Here is a 16,157-nt window from a genome sequence, read left to right on the forward strand (position 1 = left end):
CACTCTGAAAATATGATCAGACACAATCTTACACAATGACCAACATGAACTAAGGCCAAAAACACCTGAATTTGCTGTATTTATAACACGATGGTTTACCTGTTCCTTGGTCAAAGTCATGTTTTCTAAAAGTTTCTCTGCTCTTTCTTCTAGCTCCTCTGCGCTGACATCTCTTGCCTGTCTGTCATTCAGATTCATGAGGGGCTGTGGAAGATCGAGGGTCACAGCTTTTGGGACATAGGATGATGAGAAGTCTCCGATTACCGATAGGACTGCTGGCTTTGTCGTCTGTCCATCTTGTGTACAGCAGCTTGAGAGATTGCTGTAAAACTGCTTGCTCAGTGGGGGTCAGAGGTGGGAAGGCTGGTGAAGTGGCAGGGCCTTTGGAAGACTTCACTTTCTTGGTTTGTTGTGAGTGTTAAATATTATGTCCTTGCCTTGCTGATACTCCACTTTTTTCAGAGACTCCTCACTAGGCTTGATCCACTTGCACTTTTTGGATGTGACTGCTATGTCCTCATCTCTTGCATGGTTAAGCTGCCATGATTTGAACAACAACACATGGGAGCAACATTCTCCTAAACCTGCTGTACTTATGCAGTGGGCTCCTAGCTAACACATATAAACATGTTCACCCCTCAGAGGTTTCACGCTTTTATATTTCATTAAGACAGGTCTTCAAAATGTCTCTTCATTTAAAAATAAACAGTAAATAACTGCTTGTGTATTCACCCCTTTGGTTCGTTTCAAGCATCTTTGGGTTGCCATAACAACAGAGTCCACGTGAACCTGTCTCTTCTCTCATGTTGTATTTACTCCAGGATTGAGATATTTTTCTGTATTCTGCTTTTACAAGCCTTCTTCCAGGGTCCACCCCAGATCATGATGCTTCCGCCACCATGCTGCAGTGTAGACGTGGTGTTTGTGGTGATGTGCAGCAGCGGATGACGACCACAGTTCTGCCTCTCCCATCTGAGCCACTCGTTCACAGTTATCATGTTTATGTTTGAACTACAACCAGCACTGGAGAAGACTATGGGATGGCCAGCGAGTTGTAAATTCTGCTTCATGATGTTTTCCTGGGAGTTTTTATTTTTAATAAAAATGTGAAAACCTTTTAGATGCTCGGAGCAGGCTGCATGTTTGTTATATTTGCCTTTACAGGGTATCTGCAGGTTTAAGGGAGCCAATTTTAAGACTTTTTAAGACCTTTTTTAAGGCCACTTTGACCAAATTTAAGCTATTTAAGCAGGGCAGCAGTAGGCAGCTCAACAGGTTGAGCAGGTTGTCCAGTAATCGGAAGGTTGCAGGTTCGATCCCGGCTCCGGACGGAGAATTCTGCTGTTGTGTCATTGGGCAAGACACTTAACCCACCTTGCCTGCTGGTGATGGTCGGAGGGACCGGTGGAGCCTGTTCTCGGCAGCCTCGCCTCTGTCAGTGCGCCCCAGGGCAGCTGTGGCTACATCATGGCTCATCCCCACCGGTGTGTGAATGTGTGTGTGAATGGATGAATGATGCACTGTAGTGTAAAGTGCGTTGGAGTCCTGACTCTGAGAGGCGCTATACAAGTGCGGGTCATTTATCATTTAAGCTATAATTTCCAGCTGTTGCCTGGAACCGGTGCTAACCTCGCCACGATCGTGGGATTAGCCATCCAGTTACCATTAAACTTGCACTTCCCCATGGCGCAAGCTCCCACTAGCTTAACCAGCTAATGTGCTCATCTAAAAATAGCCCCCTTTCACAACCAACTGAATGTGTACGGTTCCGCCTACGCCAGCATCATACACAAAAAACGCTGAACACCAACTAGAAATTCACAAAAATTTTATAGAAATAAAAGAATCTTGTTTATTGGGTCTTTGGTCATTTAAGACCTCTGGAAACTGTATTTAAGGATTATTTGTCATTTTTAAGGATTTTTAAGGCCTTAAATTTGGAAAAGCTAATTTAAGGCTTTTTAAGACTTTTTAAGGACCCCCGGATACCCTGCTTTACCTTTTTAATTGTTCTACTCGATTCAGTTCATTTATATAGTGCCAAATCACAACAGGTGTTCTCTTCGTACAAAACAATGACTCTAAAATAGTAAAAATGACTGTTAAATTGATCAAATGAACCCAAAGTGATTTTTGCCACTTGAAAAAAGACTGGCTGCTGTCCAGGAACAAATGAATTCTTATAAATGACATTTAATAGGATGTAACAACAAGTAATAATGACAGAGACAGGATAAGGATCCAGACCTCTGGATGAACCTGCAGCTCTATCTACAGCTATCTCAGATGGAGACGTGAGGCCTGGATCCCAACCAGACAACACAATCTGACACAGTCAGAGCAAATAAAGATGCAGCATCAGAATTTCACATCAGTTATTTGAACCTATTAAAATACAGCTGAGGTCTTCTGCACCTCCCTCGCCACCTAACTGCGCTCTTCTTTTAGTATTTTTCTGAAAGGAGAATAAAAGATGGAGAGGTTAGCGTCAGGGCAGAGTTCAGCATGTGAGCAAACACAATGATGACGTTTACTTGGAGGCGGAGTCCAGCGTGGCGAGGAGACTGATCCGAGTGTGTGATGCTGATTCCATCTGAACATCACCTGGCAACCAGAGACGCCGAGTGAGTACAACATTTAAACACATCTAAACCGGATGGAGCTGCGGAGGCTCCTTTGAAAAGTTTCCACATATTCTGCTGCTGCGAGGCCACGGGTCACCACGGAGACTCCAGCCGTCTGGGTCAGTCGGACGTGTTTTAGTCTGAAATCTGTAGGAAACTCACCTGAAAGTAGAAGAGCATCTCTGGTCCTTTTTCTGAGGGACTGTTTTAATATCCGGGTGTAACCCTGGTTAAGCAACGCTGCAGACGCCTCAGTCGTTGAATTCATCTCCACCCGACGATGTCGCCTCGACTTCAATGTCTGACAAACAAGCAACAACAAAAAACAATGAATCAAGTAAGAATGTTCAACTTTTTATTGAAACATTCACGTTTTAACATTTTATTTGTTTTAGAAGTGTTTGCGGCAACCTTTGAGCCATGCTTGCCAAACTGGCAGACGTGGGAGCGTCTCACGCAGGACATTGTTGAACCACGTAGGACAATGTCCTCGCGGGCTTCAGATCTCTAACTGTTTAACAGTGGGTGTTTAGTGACCTCTGACCTTTAAATATTGTACATATTTTTATTGTGGCAATAAAACGTTGAAATAATTTGAATAAAGAATCATCAATGTGACTTTCTGCTAAATTCATCAAATGAGGATTAGACCGTCCCTCTGCTTAGAAAATAAACCAACAGAATGTATCAGGAAATTATTAGAGATTGTCATATAATTATTATAAATTATTGCGAAACACCAGAAACATCAGATCACATATGAACATATTTCTAAATTTTGCAATGGTGCATAAGGGCGACAGTGACGGGCCTTCCCCACTAGCATCGGCTCAGCGTGGTCTGGATGGCGTAGAGTGTGTCCACATCAGCGTAGCCCGCCTTTTTTCAGGGTGTAACTGGACTGTTTTTCAGCCCTCTTCCCAAGGTGGTCTGCTTCAGGCTGACCAGGGCCAACACACCCGCTGTTGACTGATAGGCCAGCTCAAATTCACACTTTCCATAAGGGGAAGCCTCCGATTGGTGGGTAGAATCACCCCAGTGGGCTTACAGCATTATCACGCTGATTACCTAGTGGGAGACAATGTCACAGTGGAATCAACCGGGCCAGGCTGGGGCTAGGCGGGCAGTGTGGAGCCGATGCTAGTGGCCCATGATTTATGTGGTCGAACATTGCTGTTCCATTAGGAGAAACTGAAAGTTGGAGATGGGTTTATCTCAGCTGTTTGTTAAACTACTCTAATAAACTGCTGTCGAAGACAAAATGTCGTTCTGTCTGGTGCTTTAGTTCAACACAAATAACACATTAATCAGAAATGATCTTAAGTTACCTCGCGTTTGTAATACAGCTGCCTACAGCTTCCGGTGTACCGCACATCGTGCGCGGATTAATTCAAAGGGTCAGAAGAAGACCAGAGACCATCTCTGACGGATTACTGAAAACAATGTCCATGTCACGGAATCGGAGCAAATTATCAACAGTTAATTTGTGGTTTTCAGGAGTTTTTTATTTTTTAAGTTGGCAAGACCAGAGAAGAAGCGCGTCGGTCATAATGTCCGACGATTTCAAGTTTTTCATTGGACATTATTAAAATAGGTCGGTAAGGCCCGGCGTGTTTCATAAACACTGATTTTAGACAAAATGTATTAAAATCTGCTGGCCTGTAGGATAAAGGGTTAATGCACACAAAGATACAGAGAAAATTCCGGGTTGTCACACCTGTCACATCCACCATAGTCCCTGTCCCCAAGAAACCATGGATCACTGGACTTGATGACTACAGACCCGTGACTCGGACATCTGTGGTCATGAAGTCATTTGAGCACCTGGTTCTCCCCACCTCAAGACCCTCACAGCCACCCTCCTGAACCCCCTGCAGAGTACCTACAGAGCCAACAGGTCTGTAGATCAGGCGTGGGGAACCCTGGTCCTCGAGGGCCGGTACCCTGCACGTCTTTGCTCCAACACTTCTGATTCAGTGGTTGAACCACCTGTTCAGCAGCTCATCAGGCTCTGCAGAAGCCTGTTAATCACCTGCTGATTGAAATCAGGTGTGTTGATGCAGGGTTGAATCTAAAATATGCTGGATAGTGGCCCTCGATGGACCAGAGTTCCCCACCCCTGCTGTAGATGATGCCATCAACATGGCTCTGCACTTCATCCTGCGGCATCTGGACTCCCCAGGTACCGTCGCCAGGATCCTGTTGTGTTTGTACATGACCTGATCCGCTCTGATTAGTACCTACACTGTGTTTATAGTAGCAGCTTCTCTAATTATTGCCACTTTATATAAATTACTTTATCCCGGGTACATTATCTCTTATTTTGTCTTCTTTTGCACCAAGTACCACAGCAATGTCCTGATGTTGTGATTTCTCGCATACATAGAAATAAAACCTTCTGAATCTGATTCTGAAGCTAGACCATGCTGTTCAAACACATTTTTATAGAAATATGAATAAAGATAAAAACAAACCTCTGGTGCTTCACCAAAAGCCTTGGATTTGATGGATGCAAGGAGCTCAGCTCTATTAGAGCACTGAGGACACAAAGAAGAAAGTTGGTCAGCAGAACAAATTACTGTGAACTGGTTATGGTGATGAAGCTTAAAGAAGTAATGATTCAAGGTGTCCATCCACTCAAGTTCCTGGGATTCTCAAAAGGCATCACACTTCAGCATCCGGTTACTTAAAAGTTTAGTTTAGTTTGGTTTTATTGAACAAGCGGTCACAAAAGACAATACAACATGTGAGGACAATGTAACCGTTGTTTGGTACAGACGTTTTCTGGTCAGAACCTAATCTGCAAACCTTGGTTGTTCATTTAGAGACAAAGAGAAGCATGTCACCAAACACAGCTACCAGCTAACGGATAGAAGACCGTCTCCTAGCGGCTAAAGGATAGAAGACCGTCTCCTAGCAGCTAAAGAATAGAAGACTGTCTCCTAGCGGCTAAAGGATAGAAGATCGTCTTCTAGCGGCTAAAGGATAGAAGATCGTCTTCTAGCGGCTAAAGGATAGAAGACCGTCTCTTAGCGGCTAAAGGATAGAAGACCGTCTCCTAGCTTCTAAAGGATAGAAGACCGTCTCCTAGCAGCTAAAGGACAGAAGACCGTTTCCTAGCTTCTAAAGGATAGAAGACCATCTCCTAGCAGCTAAAGGATAGAAGACCGTCTCCTATCAGCTAAAGGATAGAAGACAGTCTCCTAGCGGCTAAAGGACAGAAGACATCTCCTAGCAGCTAAAGGATAGAAGATCGTCTCCTGGCGGCTAAAGAATAGAAGACCGTCTCCTAGCGGCTAAAGGACAGAAGACATCTCCTAGCAGCTAAAGGATAGAAGACCGTCTCCTAGCGGCTAAAGGACAGAAGACCGTCTCCTAGCGGCTGAAGGACAGAAGACCATCTCCTAGCAACTAAAGGATAGAAGATCGTCTTCTAGCGGCTAAAGGATAGAAGACCGTCTCCTAGCGGCTAAAGGATAGAAGACCGTCTCCTAGCGGCTAAAGGATAGAAGACCGTCTCCTAGCGGCTAAAGGATAGAAGACCGTCTCCTAGCGGCTAAAGGACAGAAGACCGTCTCCTAGCGGCTAAAGGATAGAAGACCATCTCCTAGCGGCTAAAGGATAGAAGACCGTCTCCTAGCAGCTAAAGGATAGAAGACCGTCTCCTAGCAGCTAAAGGATAGAAGACTGTCTCCTAGCAGCTAAAGGATAGCAGACTGTCTCCTAGCAGCTAAAGGATAGAAGACTGTCTCCTAGCGGCTAAAGGATAGAAGACCGTCTCCTAGCGGCTAAAGGATAGAAGACCGTCTCCTAGCGGCTAAAGGACAGAAGACCATCTCCTAGCAGCTAAAGAATAGAAGACTGTCTCCTAGCAGCTAAAGGATAGAAGACTGTCTCCTAGCAGCTAAAGGATAGAAGACTGTCTCCTAGCAGCTAAAGGATAGAAGACCGTCGCCTAGCAGCTAAAGGATAGAAGACCGTCTCCTAGCGGCTAAAGGACAGAAGACCGTCTCCTAGCAGCTAAAGGATAGAAGACTGTCTCCTAACAGCTAAAGGATAGAAGACTGTCTCCTAATTTCTAAAGGATAGAAGACCGTCTCCTAGCAGCTAAAGGACATAAGACCGTCTCCTAGCTTCTAAAGGATAGAAGACGTCTCCTAGCAGCTAAAGGATAGAAGACTGTCTCCTAGCAGCTAAAGGATAGAAGACCGTCTCCTAGCAGCTAAAGGACATAAGACCGTCTCCTAGCTTCTAAAGGATAGAAGACTGTCTCCTAGCAGCTAAAGGATAGAAGACTGTCTCCTAGCAGCTAAAGGATAGAAGACTGTCTCCTAGCAGCTAAAGGATAGAAGACCGTCGCCTAGCAGCTAAAGGATAGAAGACTGTCTCCTAACAGCTAAAGGATAGAAGACGTCTCCTAGCAGCTAAAAGATAGAAGACCGTCTCCTATCAGCTAAAGGATAGAAGACCGTCTCCTAGCGGCTAAAGGACAGAAGACATCTCCTAGCAGCTAAAGGATAGAAGATCGTCTCCTAGCGGCTAAAGAATAGAAGACCGTCTCCTAGCGGCTAAAGAATAGAAGACCGTCTCCTAGCGGCTAAAGAATAGAAGACCGTCTCCTAGCGGCTAAAGGACAGAAGACGTCTCCTAGCAGCTAAAGGATAGAAGACCGTCTCCTAGCGGCTAAAGGATAGAAGACCATCTCCTAGCAGCTAAAGGATAGAAGACCATCTCCTAGCGGCTAAAGGATAGAAGACCATCTCCTAGCGGCTAAAGGATAGAAGACTGTCTCCTATCAGCTAAATGATAGAAGACGTCTCCTAGCGGCTAAAGGATAGAAGATCGTCTTCTAGCGACTAAAGGATAGAAGACCGTCTCCAACAGCTAAAGGATAGAAGATCGTCTTCTAGCGACTAAAGGATAGAAGACCGTCTCCTAGCGGCTAAAGGATAGAAGACCGTCTCCTAGCGGCTAAAGGACAGAAGACCGTCTCCTAGCGGCTAAAGGACAGAAGACCATCTCCTAGCGGCTAAAGGATAGAAGACCGTCTCCTAGCAGCTAAAGGATAGAAGACCGTCTCCTAGCAGCTAAAGGATAGAAGACCGTCTCCTAGCGGCTAAAGGAAAGAAGACGTCTCCTAGCGGCTACAGGACAGAAGACCGTCTCCTAGCGGCTAAAGAATAGAAGACCGTCTCCTAGCATCTAAAGGATAGAAGACCATCTCCAACAGCTAAAGGATAGAAGACCGTCTCCTATCAGCTAAAGGATAGAAGACCGTCTCCTAGCAGCTAAAGGATAGAAGACCGTCTCCTAGCGGCTAAAGGGTAGAAGACCGTCTTCTAGCGGCTAAAGGATAGAAGATCCAACAGCTAAAGGACAGAAGACCGTCTCCTAGCAGTTTGATGATTCTGTGGCTATGTTTGGACAACTTAAGGTAACTGTGACCAGATAAAGATTACTGATGCATTGATGCCGTTCAGGCTAGTATGTTTGAAAACGGTTCATTTCTCCAGGCTGTAACACTCAATGGCGCCCCCTGCAGATAAAAAAATTGTGGCATAGAATGAAGCCACCAAGGATTATCAGGTGAAAATATAAGAGATTACAGATGAAACCTTACCAAACACTTTAAAACAAATTTTGCTTTTATTCATTGACTTTCTAAACATTATTTAATAAAACTTTTGTGGTTTATTTTAGTCAGCAGTGTGGGTTTTTCCTTTGAAGGACATGTACTACGTCCAAACCAGGTCCAACTTACCACCTTTTGAGATGTGTCCTCCTGACTGTTTTCGTTTTCATCAAATGTTTCCTGTCCAAACAAAATAAAGGGATAAATAATAAGAAGTCTAAGAGGTTTCATCCACTAACACGAGTTAATCTCTCACCTTCTCGCGTTGCCAGTTGTAGAACTCCTGAACGGTGCCGCTAAGCTGAGAGACGAGGTCCTTACGGATCAGATTAAATGAAGAATCGCCTGGTGTTGTCATCTGAGAAAGGACTGAAGCTTTCATATTTTCATACAGATCACTGACGTTGGACATTTCCTGCAAGAAAACAAGTGTAACATTTTAAAAACAAGACCTTTGCGTTGGAGTGAAGGGGAGAAGGGTGACTCTGTTCACCTCCAGCAGCCCAGAGCTGATCAGCTCCTGTGGGCGAGACGCCCGCTCTATAAACTCCTCACGCAACACTGACCTTTCCTTTACCTTATTTGTCTGAAAGCAGAGCTGCATGGAGGGGAGAGGAATTAGGGAAGGGCAACCGCTTTGATTCACTTTTGTGACAAATGTACTCAAACACCCACAGTTTTAGACAATGCCAAATGCTCACCAGAGTGGGCATAGCAGTGAAGCGGAATGCTTTGCAGAACATCAAATGTCGAAGGATGTAGACCGCATCCATGTGCTGAGCATCTATTGCATTGTTCTCAAACTTCTTCACCTCTTCCCAGTCCTTCAAAGCCAGATGGATCTGCAGCCAGAGACACTCAAAGGACTAAAATGATGTGTGACAGCACCTTGAGACAGTAGACGTGTTTCCACTGCAAGAACTTCAGGGTAGATTTACTGGAACCTCCACCTGACCGGGCTGTCCGAACGGCCGTTTTCAGGAACCTTCTGAGTACGTGCTCTGGAGGAGGTACTCCGAACGGCCCGGTGGAGTAGCTGAGTGGAACCTCGGTTAACTCACGCTGATTGGTTGTAACTCAGTAGGAAATGACATCAGCAGATGTCCAAAACAACCGGCCGCAGTAAAATTAGAAACGTAGCTGGTGATGCACAATGGAAGCAAAGAAAAAGAACCGATCACATTTAAAATCTAACTCCCGACACCGGAGAACTCTGTGGATTCCTCCACAGACCTAATTAACAGGGCGAGTCTCACAAATCTCAGAGCTGCTCTTGTCCTCTGAATGGATTAAATGATGATATTTTCCATAAAATTAATGCTTTTAATAGTATTAATGTTACTTTGGGCGCTTTTTGGGGGCTGATCGGTGACATCACTCACTGCCAAAGCAGTGGCGATACGCTGACATCTGAACAAGTTCTGAAAGGGCTGGATTTGAATGGAGACGCAACAGCTGAGAGGACTGGGACGTCCTACCTCCTGGTCAAGTTCCCCATCCCAGGAACTACCCTGGAGTTCTGGTAACGGAAACATGTCTATAATTTGTGTCTTCAGGTCCTGACCTGCTCAGAGGGTGAGGCCGTTTGGGTATAATACAAACTGTACAGCAGGTAAAGTCCTCCCACACGGATCTGAAAGCTGAACGGTGGCAAGAAGTAGCAGTAAGCCGTGTTCAGGACCAGATGACAGAATGCCCGTTTCTCGTGCTTTACAACGCCCCTGTGGGAGGAACAACAACAATGTTATAAACATGAGAGGCGCCTGCTGCCAGGTTGTGCCGAGCTCCTAAACATGAGCTCCTATGAACTGGTCCTTTAAGGAAACACTAGCTTTTACTGCCAGCAGAACACAAGATATCTGTTCGCTGCATCTGCAGACATATTACTCACTAGCATCAACAAATTAATCCTAAAATTACTTTATCAAAGAAAGATGAGCAAAAACGTACTAGCTGTCTGTTAAACGATCGTGTTTTTACCCTCAAATTATTCCATTATTGTTTTCAAATGTTCAAAATGACAACATGGTTTAACAAAATTCAGTTTTTCACTTTCACTTACTTTTAATACATTACAATCACTAACATGCAAACCGCGTTACACTGTTGTTTAGTAACATTAACCTTTTATGTCATGCCCATCTCTGGTTCAAACCCTTTTTAGCTTTAGGCAAATCGCCTTCATTATGTTGTGTTTGATATGTTGTTTTAATTTATCATAAACGAGTTTTTAAACAAATGTAATAAAATGAAAATAACTGTGATAAACAGATCAAAATTAATAGTATTTTAGAATATATGTACCTAAAAATCTGACTGAACTTCATCTCCCTCCAGATGTTGGCAAACACCTCGAAGCGGACCGACTGCGTTTGCTGGAAGCGGGCTAGCAGCGCCTCGCAGTCTGCTTTTACGTGTTTATGACTGGCGTCCATCTGAGAGCTACTCACGGGCACGACTCCGCGACGAAACCGACCCACAAAGCCTCCACATCTGCCAAAGCATCCGCGCCTTTTCAGGCTTTTACACAACAAAGCTGCCGGACGAAAACACTGCGATTGTCGTGGGAAAATTGCGTCATCAGCAGTCGACGTTTGTAATGATACATTCATAAACATCGGGAAAAGTAGTGTTCGACTTTAAAACCTAAGAAAACACCAGAAATAACAAGAAATGCCCCAAAGGAACGGGTTTATTAAAAAGAGCTCTCGACACAGTAACTGCAAATGCTATACTTGTCCTGTTCTGTTATTAGTGTTGGATGTCGCTGGACAGCCAACTTTAAAAAGGTCTTGAAGAGACATTTTCTTTATTTTAATTTTTAATTCTCTCTCTCTCTCGCTCTGTGTGTGTGTGTGTGTGTGTGTGTGTGTGTGTGTGTGTGTGTGTGTGTGTGTGTGTGTGTGTGTGTGTGTGTGTGTGTGTGTGTGTGTGTGTGTGTGTGTCAGGACTGAAAAAACGACAATTTAGTCTGGCAGAGAAAAAAGTTATATTAAGGCAGATATAATTGTAATCACAGTTCACTATGTAAAAAAACCATAGTGTTCTTTTTGATAAAAACATATTGAAGAAATTGATTTTTTTTCCAAGCTCTAAAAGACAATTTGGTTATTTTCTCTCAAAATGAGTCTAGATTATGAGTTTGCCTACGTATTGTTAAGTACGCAAACGCAGCGCACGGATGTGCGTACGCAAGCTCTTGCGGAAGTAAACAATCCTCAGCTGACGTGGAGCAGAATCCATTCGAGCACCTGGAGGAACAACGGACCAAGTTTTAGGTTAAATAAAACAGCTGCGTGTTGTTGAGCTGCTCCTCGTGGTTCCCAACAGGCCAGTGGACTCCACGGACGTCGTCTGAAGTCCAGGCACAACCGCAGTTCAGAGAAAAATGACTTCAGCGGAGGAGGCCAGTAGGCCGTTCGCAGGTCTGTCAGACGTCTCCATTCCGGACATCCCGGTGGAAGGGGACATCTCCCTTCCTGTCGCATCTTCCGCAAGAGACGACGAGTTTTCCACTTTGGACGAGCCGGTGAAGGAGACTATCTTGCGGGATCTGCGGGCGGTGGCTAACAAGTTTGTTCACGTGCTGTACCCGAAGAGGAGCTCGGTTTTGCTGCGGGACTGGGACCTGTGGGGCCCGCTGCTGCTGTGCGTCACTCTGGCTCTGCTGCTCCAGGGCGGCGCGGCCGACAGCAACGACCAGGGAGGCCCGCAGTTTGCAGAGGTAGCTGTCCAGATAAGCGCAGAGGACGTAGGACAGGACAACAGGAGCGGAGCAGAGGGACATCTGTAGTTCAAGCCACTTTAAATCTCCACGTTGGTGTGATTTGATCCTAAAGAGCAGCTGGATCATTGATCACACGTTTCAAACATATCAACGTGTTAGCTTAGCTCTTAGCACACCTGAGGTTTCACATCAGCAAACACGTTTCAGACAAAGAGCCCGAGTAAATTCAAAATGTAGTTTTCAGTTGATGGGATGTTAGTCCCTATAGTCTGCACACATCGGAGGGTTTTCCAGCTTTAACGGCTAGTTTCAGGTCAAAGGTCAGATGTACTCCTTCTGGATGTTCTGCTAGAGCAGAATTCCTGGTTCCGTCAGTCACAGCGGTGGTCCTGAATGTGGTAAGGTGGGAAAACGAGGGCCCGGTCGTGTGAGAGTCATGCATGCTAACCAGTACGGGATATCCCATTGGCCAAGTAGCCAGGACGCATGATCAGTCGGGATACAGCGACGCTCACCCTGTCACATCCCCCCCCCCCCCTCCTCTTTCCACAAGCACGTCCCCATGCTCCCACGCCGTGTGCCACATTTGGCGTTGTTGGCAGGATCCATGTGGATTTGAGGTTTGTGGCACCATTTGTCCACCTTGCCACATGAAGCAGCAGAGCAACCCGGACCATCACACCACCACCATCTTGCTTTTTGAAATCTTTTAGCCTCTTCGTGTTGTCAGTGTTTATTGGAGTAATTAATTATGTTTCACAGCTCTAACAGTAAAAAAAAAAAACAACCATGTTTTCCTCTGGCTTATGTTTAGTTTGATGACTGACCGCCATTCTTTATCCTAGGTCTTCGTCATCATCTGGTTCGGCTCCATCATCATCACACTCAACTCCAAGCTGCTGGGTGGGACCCTCTCCTTCTTCCAGAGCCTGTGTGTGTTGGGATACTGCATCATGCCTCTGACGGTGGCCATGGTGGTGTGCCGGATCGTCCTATATACAGCCTCTGGGAAGGTCAGCTTTGCCGTGCGGTTGGTGGTGGTGACGGCATCCTTCGGCTGGTCCACCTTTGCTTCCACAGCCTTCCTCGCTGACAGCCAGCCGTCCAACCGCAGGGGGCTGGTTGTGTATCCAGTGTTTCTCTTCTACTTTGTCATCGGCTGGATGATCCTGACATTCTCCCCTTGATGATCAAAGGAAACGGGCAGAACATGAAGGAACTGGAGCAGAAACCAGAATCTGCCTTTGGGTGACCAACTACTGAGATGATGGAGAGCTGCTGAAGGACTCAGACTCGTGGAACCGGGAGGTGTCGTGGTCGGGACTCTGCTGCACTTTGTGTGGATGTTTGTTTCCCGGTTCTGTTCACATTGTGTGACTAGATAACTGAATGTTTGAGCTGGTCACGCTACAATGTTTTGTGTGTTTTCTGACTTAATGATGTCACCCATACTTCTTCTGTTTAAACCGCTCCAGTTGTTGTTTTAATGTTTAGATGAGACTTATGGTTGAGTGGATGTCAGGAGACTTTAATCCTGAAAAACTTTTTTTTTCTGTCAGCCTGTCATTTAAAAGAGAGTAGATGGCTGAATCTGTTCCAGCATCTTTTGTCTTTGTGTGAAAAGAGCAATAATTGTGAAGGATGACATCTGTGGGTATTTCTCTGGTTGAATTTCTGCCAAAGGTTTAGCTTGTTGGTTTAAGGTTATGTTTCTTCTAAAGGCTCAAAATAAAAGATGTGACAATAAAACAATTAGCTGTCCTTTAAGTACAGATCAAGTGAGGATGTGAGATTCTACTGTGTGTGATGTGATAAAATGTATCAAGATGAAAAAATGAAAATGTGCAGCGTAAAATAAGACCTGACACGTTTTGATGAGGTAACAGATTTGATCACAACACTGAGTCCATCTCATCAGAAGGGCCAAAATAAACCCTGGAGACGTGGTGGAGCTGTGTGTGTGTGTGTGTGTGTGTGTGTCTGTGTGTGTGTGTGTGTGTGTGTGTGTGTGTGTGAGACAGAGAAGAGTTCAGCATCTTGCATTTGCTATTAAAAACATCCCAAAGACAAAAAATGTATTCAAGTAAATTACTCCTTCCAGCTCAAATGTATCTGCGTGGATAATAAGATTAAACGCTACCATTCTGACACCCTGCTGGGTTGCTCCTGTTTCTTTGCCTGAGTTAACCAAACTAGTTAACTCTATGAAGACCTCTGCATGCCCCCTCCACATCTTACCCTCATCTTTGTTTAAAAGTGCTTTTCAGTCCATCGGTCCCAGTGTGCTCTCTATAATTAATGCTTCTCTGGTCTCTGGTCAGGTCCCTGCTTACTTTTAGAACGCTGTAATCCACCCGCTTCTTAAAAAAGTCTTGACCCCTCTCTCCATAGCAACTTCAGACCCATCTCTAAACTTCCGTTCATCTCCAAGATCTTGGAAAAGGTTGTGGCTAAACAACTCACAGCTGCTCTTGATGAACATAACATCTATGATAGCTTCCAGTCAGGTTTTCGTAGAGCTCATTCTACTGAAACAGCTCTTCTTAGGGTCTCTAATGACCTTCTGACTCACAGTGATGCAGGGGACTGTTCTGTTCTGGTCCTGCTGGACCTGACTGCAGCCTTTGACACTGTTGACCATCACCTGCTACTGGAGAGGCTGAGAGACTGGGTAGGCCTATCAGGAACTGCTCTGGGGTGGCTCTCCTCTTATCTTTCTGAGCGCTCCTTTTCTGTGGCCGTCTCCAAGTTTAGGTCCTCCACCACCTCTCTTACCCATGGTGTCCCACAAGGTTCTGTGCTGGGGCCTCTGCTCTTCCTCCTCTATCTGCTTCCTCTTCAGCACATCCTGAGCTTGTTCAAAGGAATCTCCTACCATCTTTGGGGCAGCAGTAGCTCAGGTGGTAGAGCGGGTTGCCTCATGATCAGAGGGTCATGGGTTCGATTCCAGCTCCTGCCAGGGGTATCCTGCTGTTGTGTCCTTGGGTAAGACACTTCACCCATCTTGCCTGTGTTAGTGGTGGTTAGAGGGGCCGACGGCGCCAAATGGCAGCCTCGACTCTGTCAGACCTCCCCAGGGCGGCTGTGGCTACAAGTAGCTTACCATCACTAGCAGTGTGTGAATGTGAGAGTGTGTGGAAAGCGTTTTTGGGTGTCTAGAAAAGCGCTCTATAAGTTCAATGCATTATTATCTTTATGCAGATGACATCCGACTGTACATCTCCTTTGAGCCCCATGAGATGTCTAAGCTGCAGCTGTTACACACCTGCTTAGACTCTATCAAAACCTGGATGGTGGGAGCTTTCTTCAGCTGAATGAAGATAAGACTGAGATCCTCATCTGTGCCCCAGACAAGCTGGTTCCCAAAGTCAGAGACTCTCTTGGTCAGCTTGCTTCCCACACCAAACCTTCTGTCAGGAGTCTTGGCGTGACCTTTGACCCAGCTCTCACCCTGGATTCACATGTAAGTTCTCTTGTTCACTCTTCCTTCTTCCATCTCAGGAACGTTGCTAAGCTGAGTCCCATTCTGTCCCGCTCTGAACTTGAGACAGTTCTCCACACCTTCATCTCCTCACGCTTAGACTACTGTAACTCTCTTTTCACGTGTCTGAGCAGAACCTCCCTGAACCGTCTACAGGTGGTTCAGAATGCCTGTGCTCGGCTTCTGACCAAGTCCTCCAAACACACCCACATCACCCCGCTTCTCCTCCGGCTTCACTGGCTGCCAGTCAACTTCAGGGTTCATTTCAAGATCCTGGTTCTGGTCTATAGGGCCTTACATGGACAAGCACCATCTTACATTGGTGATCTCCTCAGTCCCTACACCCCCAGCAGGTCCCTGAGGTCCAGTGATCAAAGCCTACTGGTTGTGCAGCACCAGGCTAAAGACCAAAGGTGACAGATCATTTGCTGCTGTGGCCCCCAGACTCTGGACCTCTCTCCCCCTGAGCCTGAGATCAGTGGACTCAGTGGTCTCCTTTAAAAAGCAGATGAAGACTCACTTGTTCAAGCTGGCTTTTGTATGACCTTCTTCACCTCTCTCTCTTTATTCTGCTCTCCTCACCTATTCCACCTTCCTCAGGATCCACTGATTTCCCTCTTTCCTGTTCACTCTCTCTCTTTCTTAACATTTTTTCTTTTAAATTGCAATTGCTTATTCTTGCTCATTTAAAAT

The 16,157-nt window shown here is 45.6% G+C and overlaps 2 protein-coding genes across 3 annotated transcripts; one reads left to right on the top strand and one right to left on the bottom strand.

Annotated features, from left to right (window-relative positions):
* Positions 1 to 2,173: 2,173 nt before the first annotated feature.
* snapc1b (small nuclear RNA activating complex, polypeptide 1b) lies at positions 2,174 to 10,862 on the bottom strand. 2 transcript variants are annotated; one of them, XM_015969031.3, is made up of 10 exons: positions 10,561 to 10,862; positions 9,821 to 9,977; positions 8,958 to 9,098; positions 8,750 to 8,854; positions 8,513 to 8,671; positions 8,386 to 8,436; positions 5,099 to 5,161; positions 2,787 to 2,925; positions 2,535 to 2,604; positions 2,174 to 2,455 (listed from the first exon to the last, which is right to left on the bottom strand). In XM_015969031.3, exons 1-10 carry the CDS (start codon positions 10,689 to 10,691, stop codon positions 2,428 to 2,430), a joined length of 1,044 nt encoding a protein of 347 aa, XP_015824517.3. In that variant the 5' UTR covers positions 10,692 to 10,862; the 3' UTR covers positions 2,174 to 2,427. The 2 variants fall into 2 exon arrangements, with proteins under 2 accessions (XP_015824517.3, XP_015824518.3); XM_015969032.3 differs by lacking the exon at positions 8,750 to 8,854 and having other exon boundaries at positions 10,561 to 10,861.
* Positions 10,863 to 11,488: 626 nt separating this feature from the next.
* Positions 11,489 to 13,735, top strand: yipf6 (Yip1 domain family, member 6). The gene is made up of 2 exons (XM_015969030.3): positions 11,489 to 11,980; positions 12,829 to 13,735. The coding sequence occupies exons 1-2, from the start codon at positions 11,645 to 11,647 to the stop codon at positions 13,168 to 13,170; spliced, it is 678 nt and encodes a 225-aa protein (XP_015824516.1). The 5' UTR covers positions 11,489 to 11,644; the 3' UTR covers positions 13,171 to 13,735.
* Positions 13,736 to 16,157: the final 2,422 nt, after the last annotated feature.

Source organism: Nothobranchius furzeri, chromosome 18 (genome assembly GCF_043380555.1).
Source record: "Nothobranchius furzeri strain GRZ-AD chromosome 18, NfurGRZ-RIMD1, whole genome shotgun sequence".
Classification (NCBI taxonomy): Eukaryota; Metazoa; Chordata; class Actinopteri; order Cyprinodontiformes; family Nothobranchiidae; genus Nothobranchius; species Nothobranchius furzeri.

What these genes read in the sequence shown, in the direction of transcription:
- snapc1b (XM_015969031.3), bottom strand. Translation starts at nt 10,691, where the DNA reads ATGGACGCCAGTCATAAACACGTAAAAGCAGACTGCGAGGCGCTGCTA. An exon ending in TCACTGCTATGCCCACTCTG is followed by an intron (nt 8,855 to 8,957) that starts GTGAGCATTTGG and finishes CCCTCCATGCAG; the next exon opens with CTCTGCTTTCAGACAAATAA. An exon ending in CTTTTGGTGAAGCACCAGAG is followed by an intron (nt 2,926 to 5,098) that starts GTTTGTTTTTAT and finishes CTTGTTTGTCAG; the next exon opens with ACATTGAAGTCGAGGCGACA.
- yipf6 (XM_015969030.3), top strand. Translation starts at nt 11,645, where the DNA reads ATGACTTCAGCGGAGGAGGCCAGTAGGCCGTTCGCAGGTCTGTCAGAC. An exon ending in GAGGCCCGCAGTTTGCAGAG is followed by an intron (nt 11,981 to 12,828) that starts GTAGCTGTCCAG and finishes TCTTTATCCTAG; the next exon opens with GTCTTCGTCATCATCTGGTT.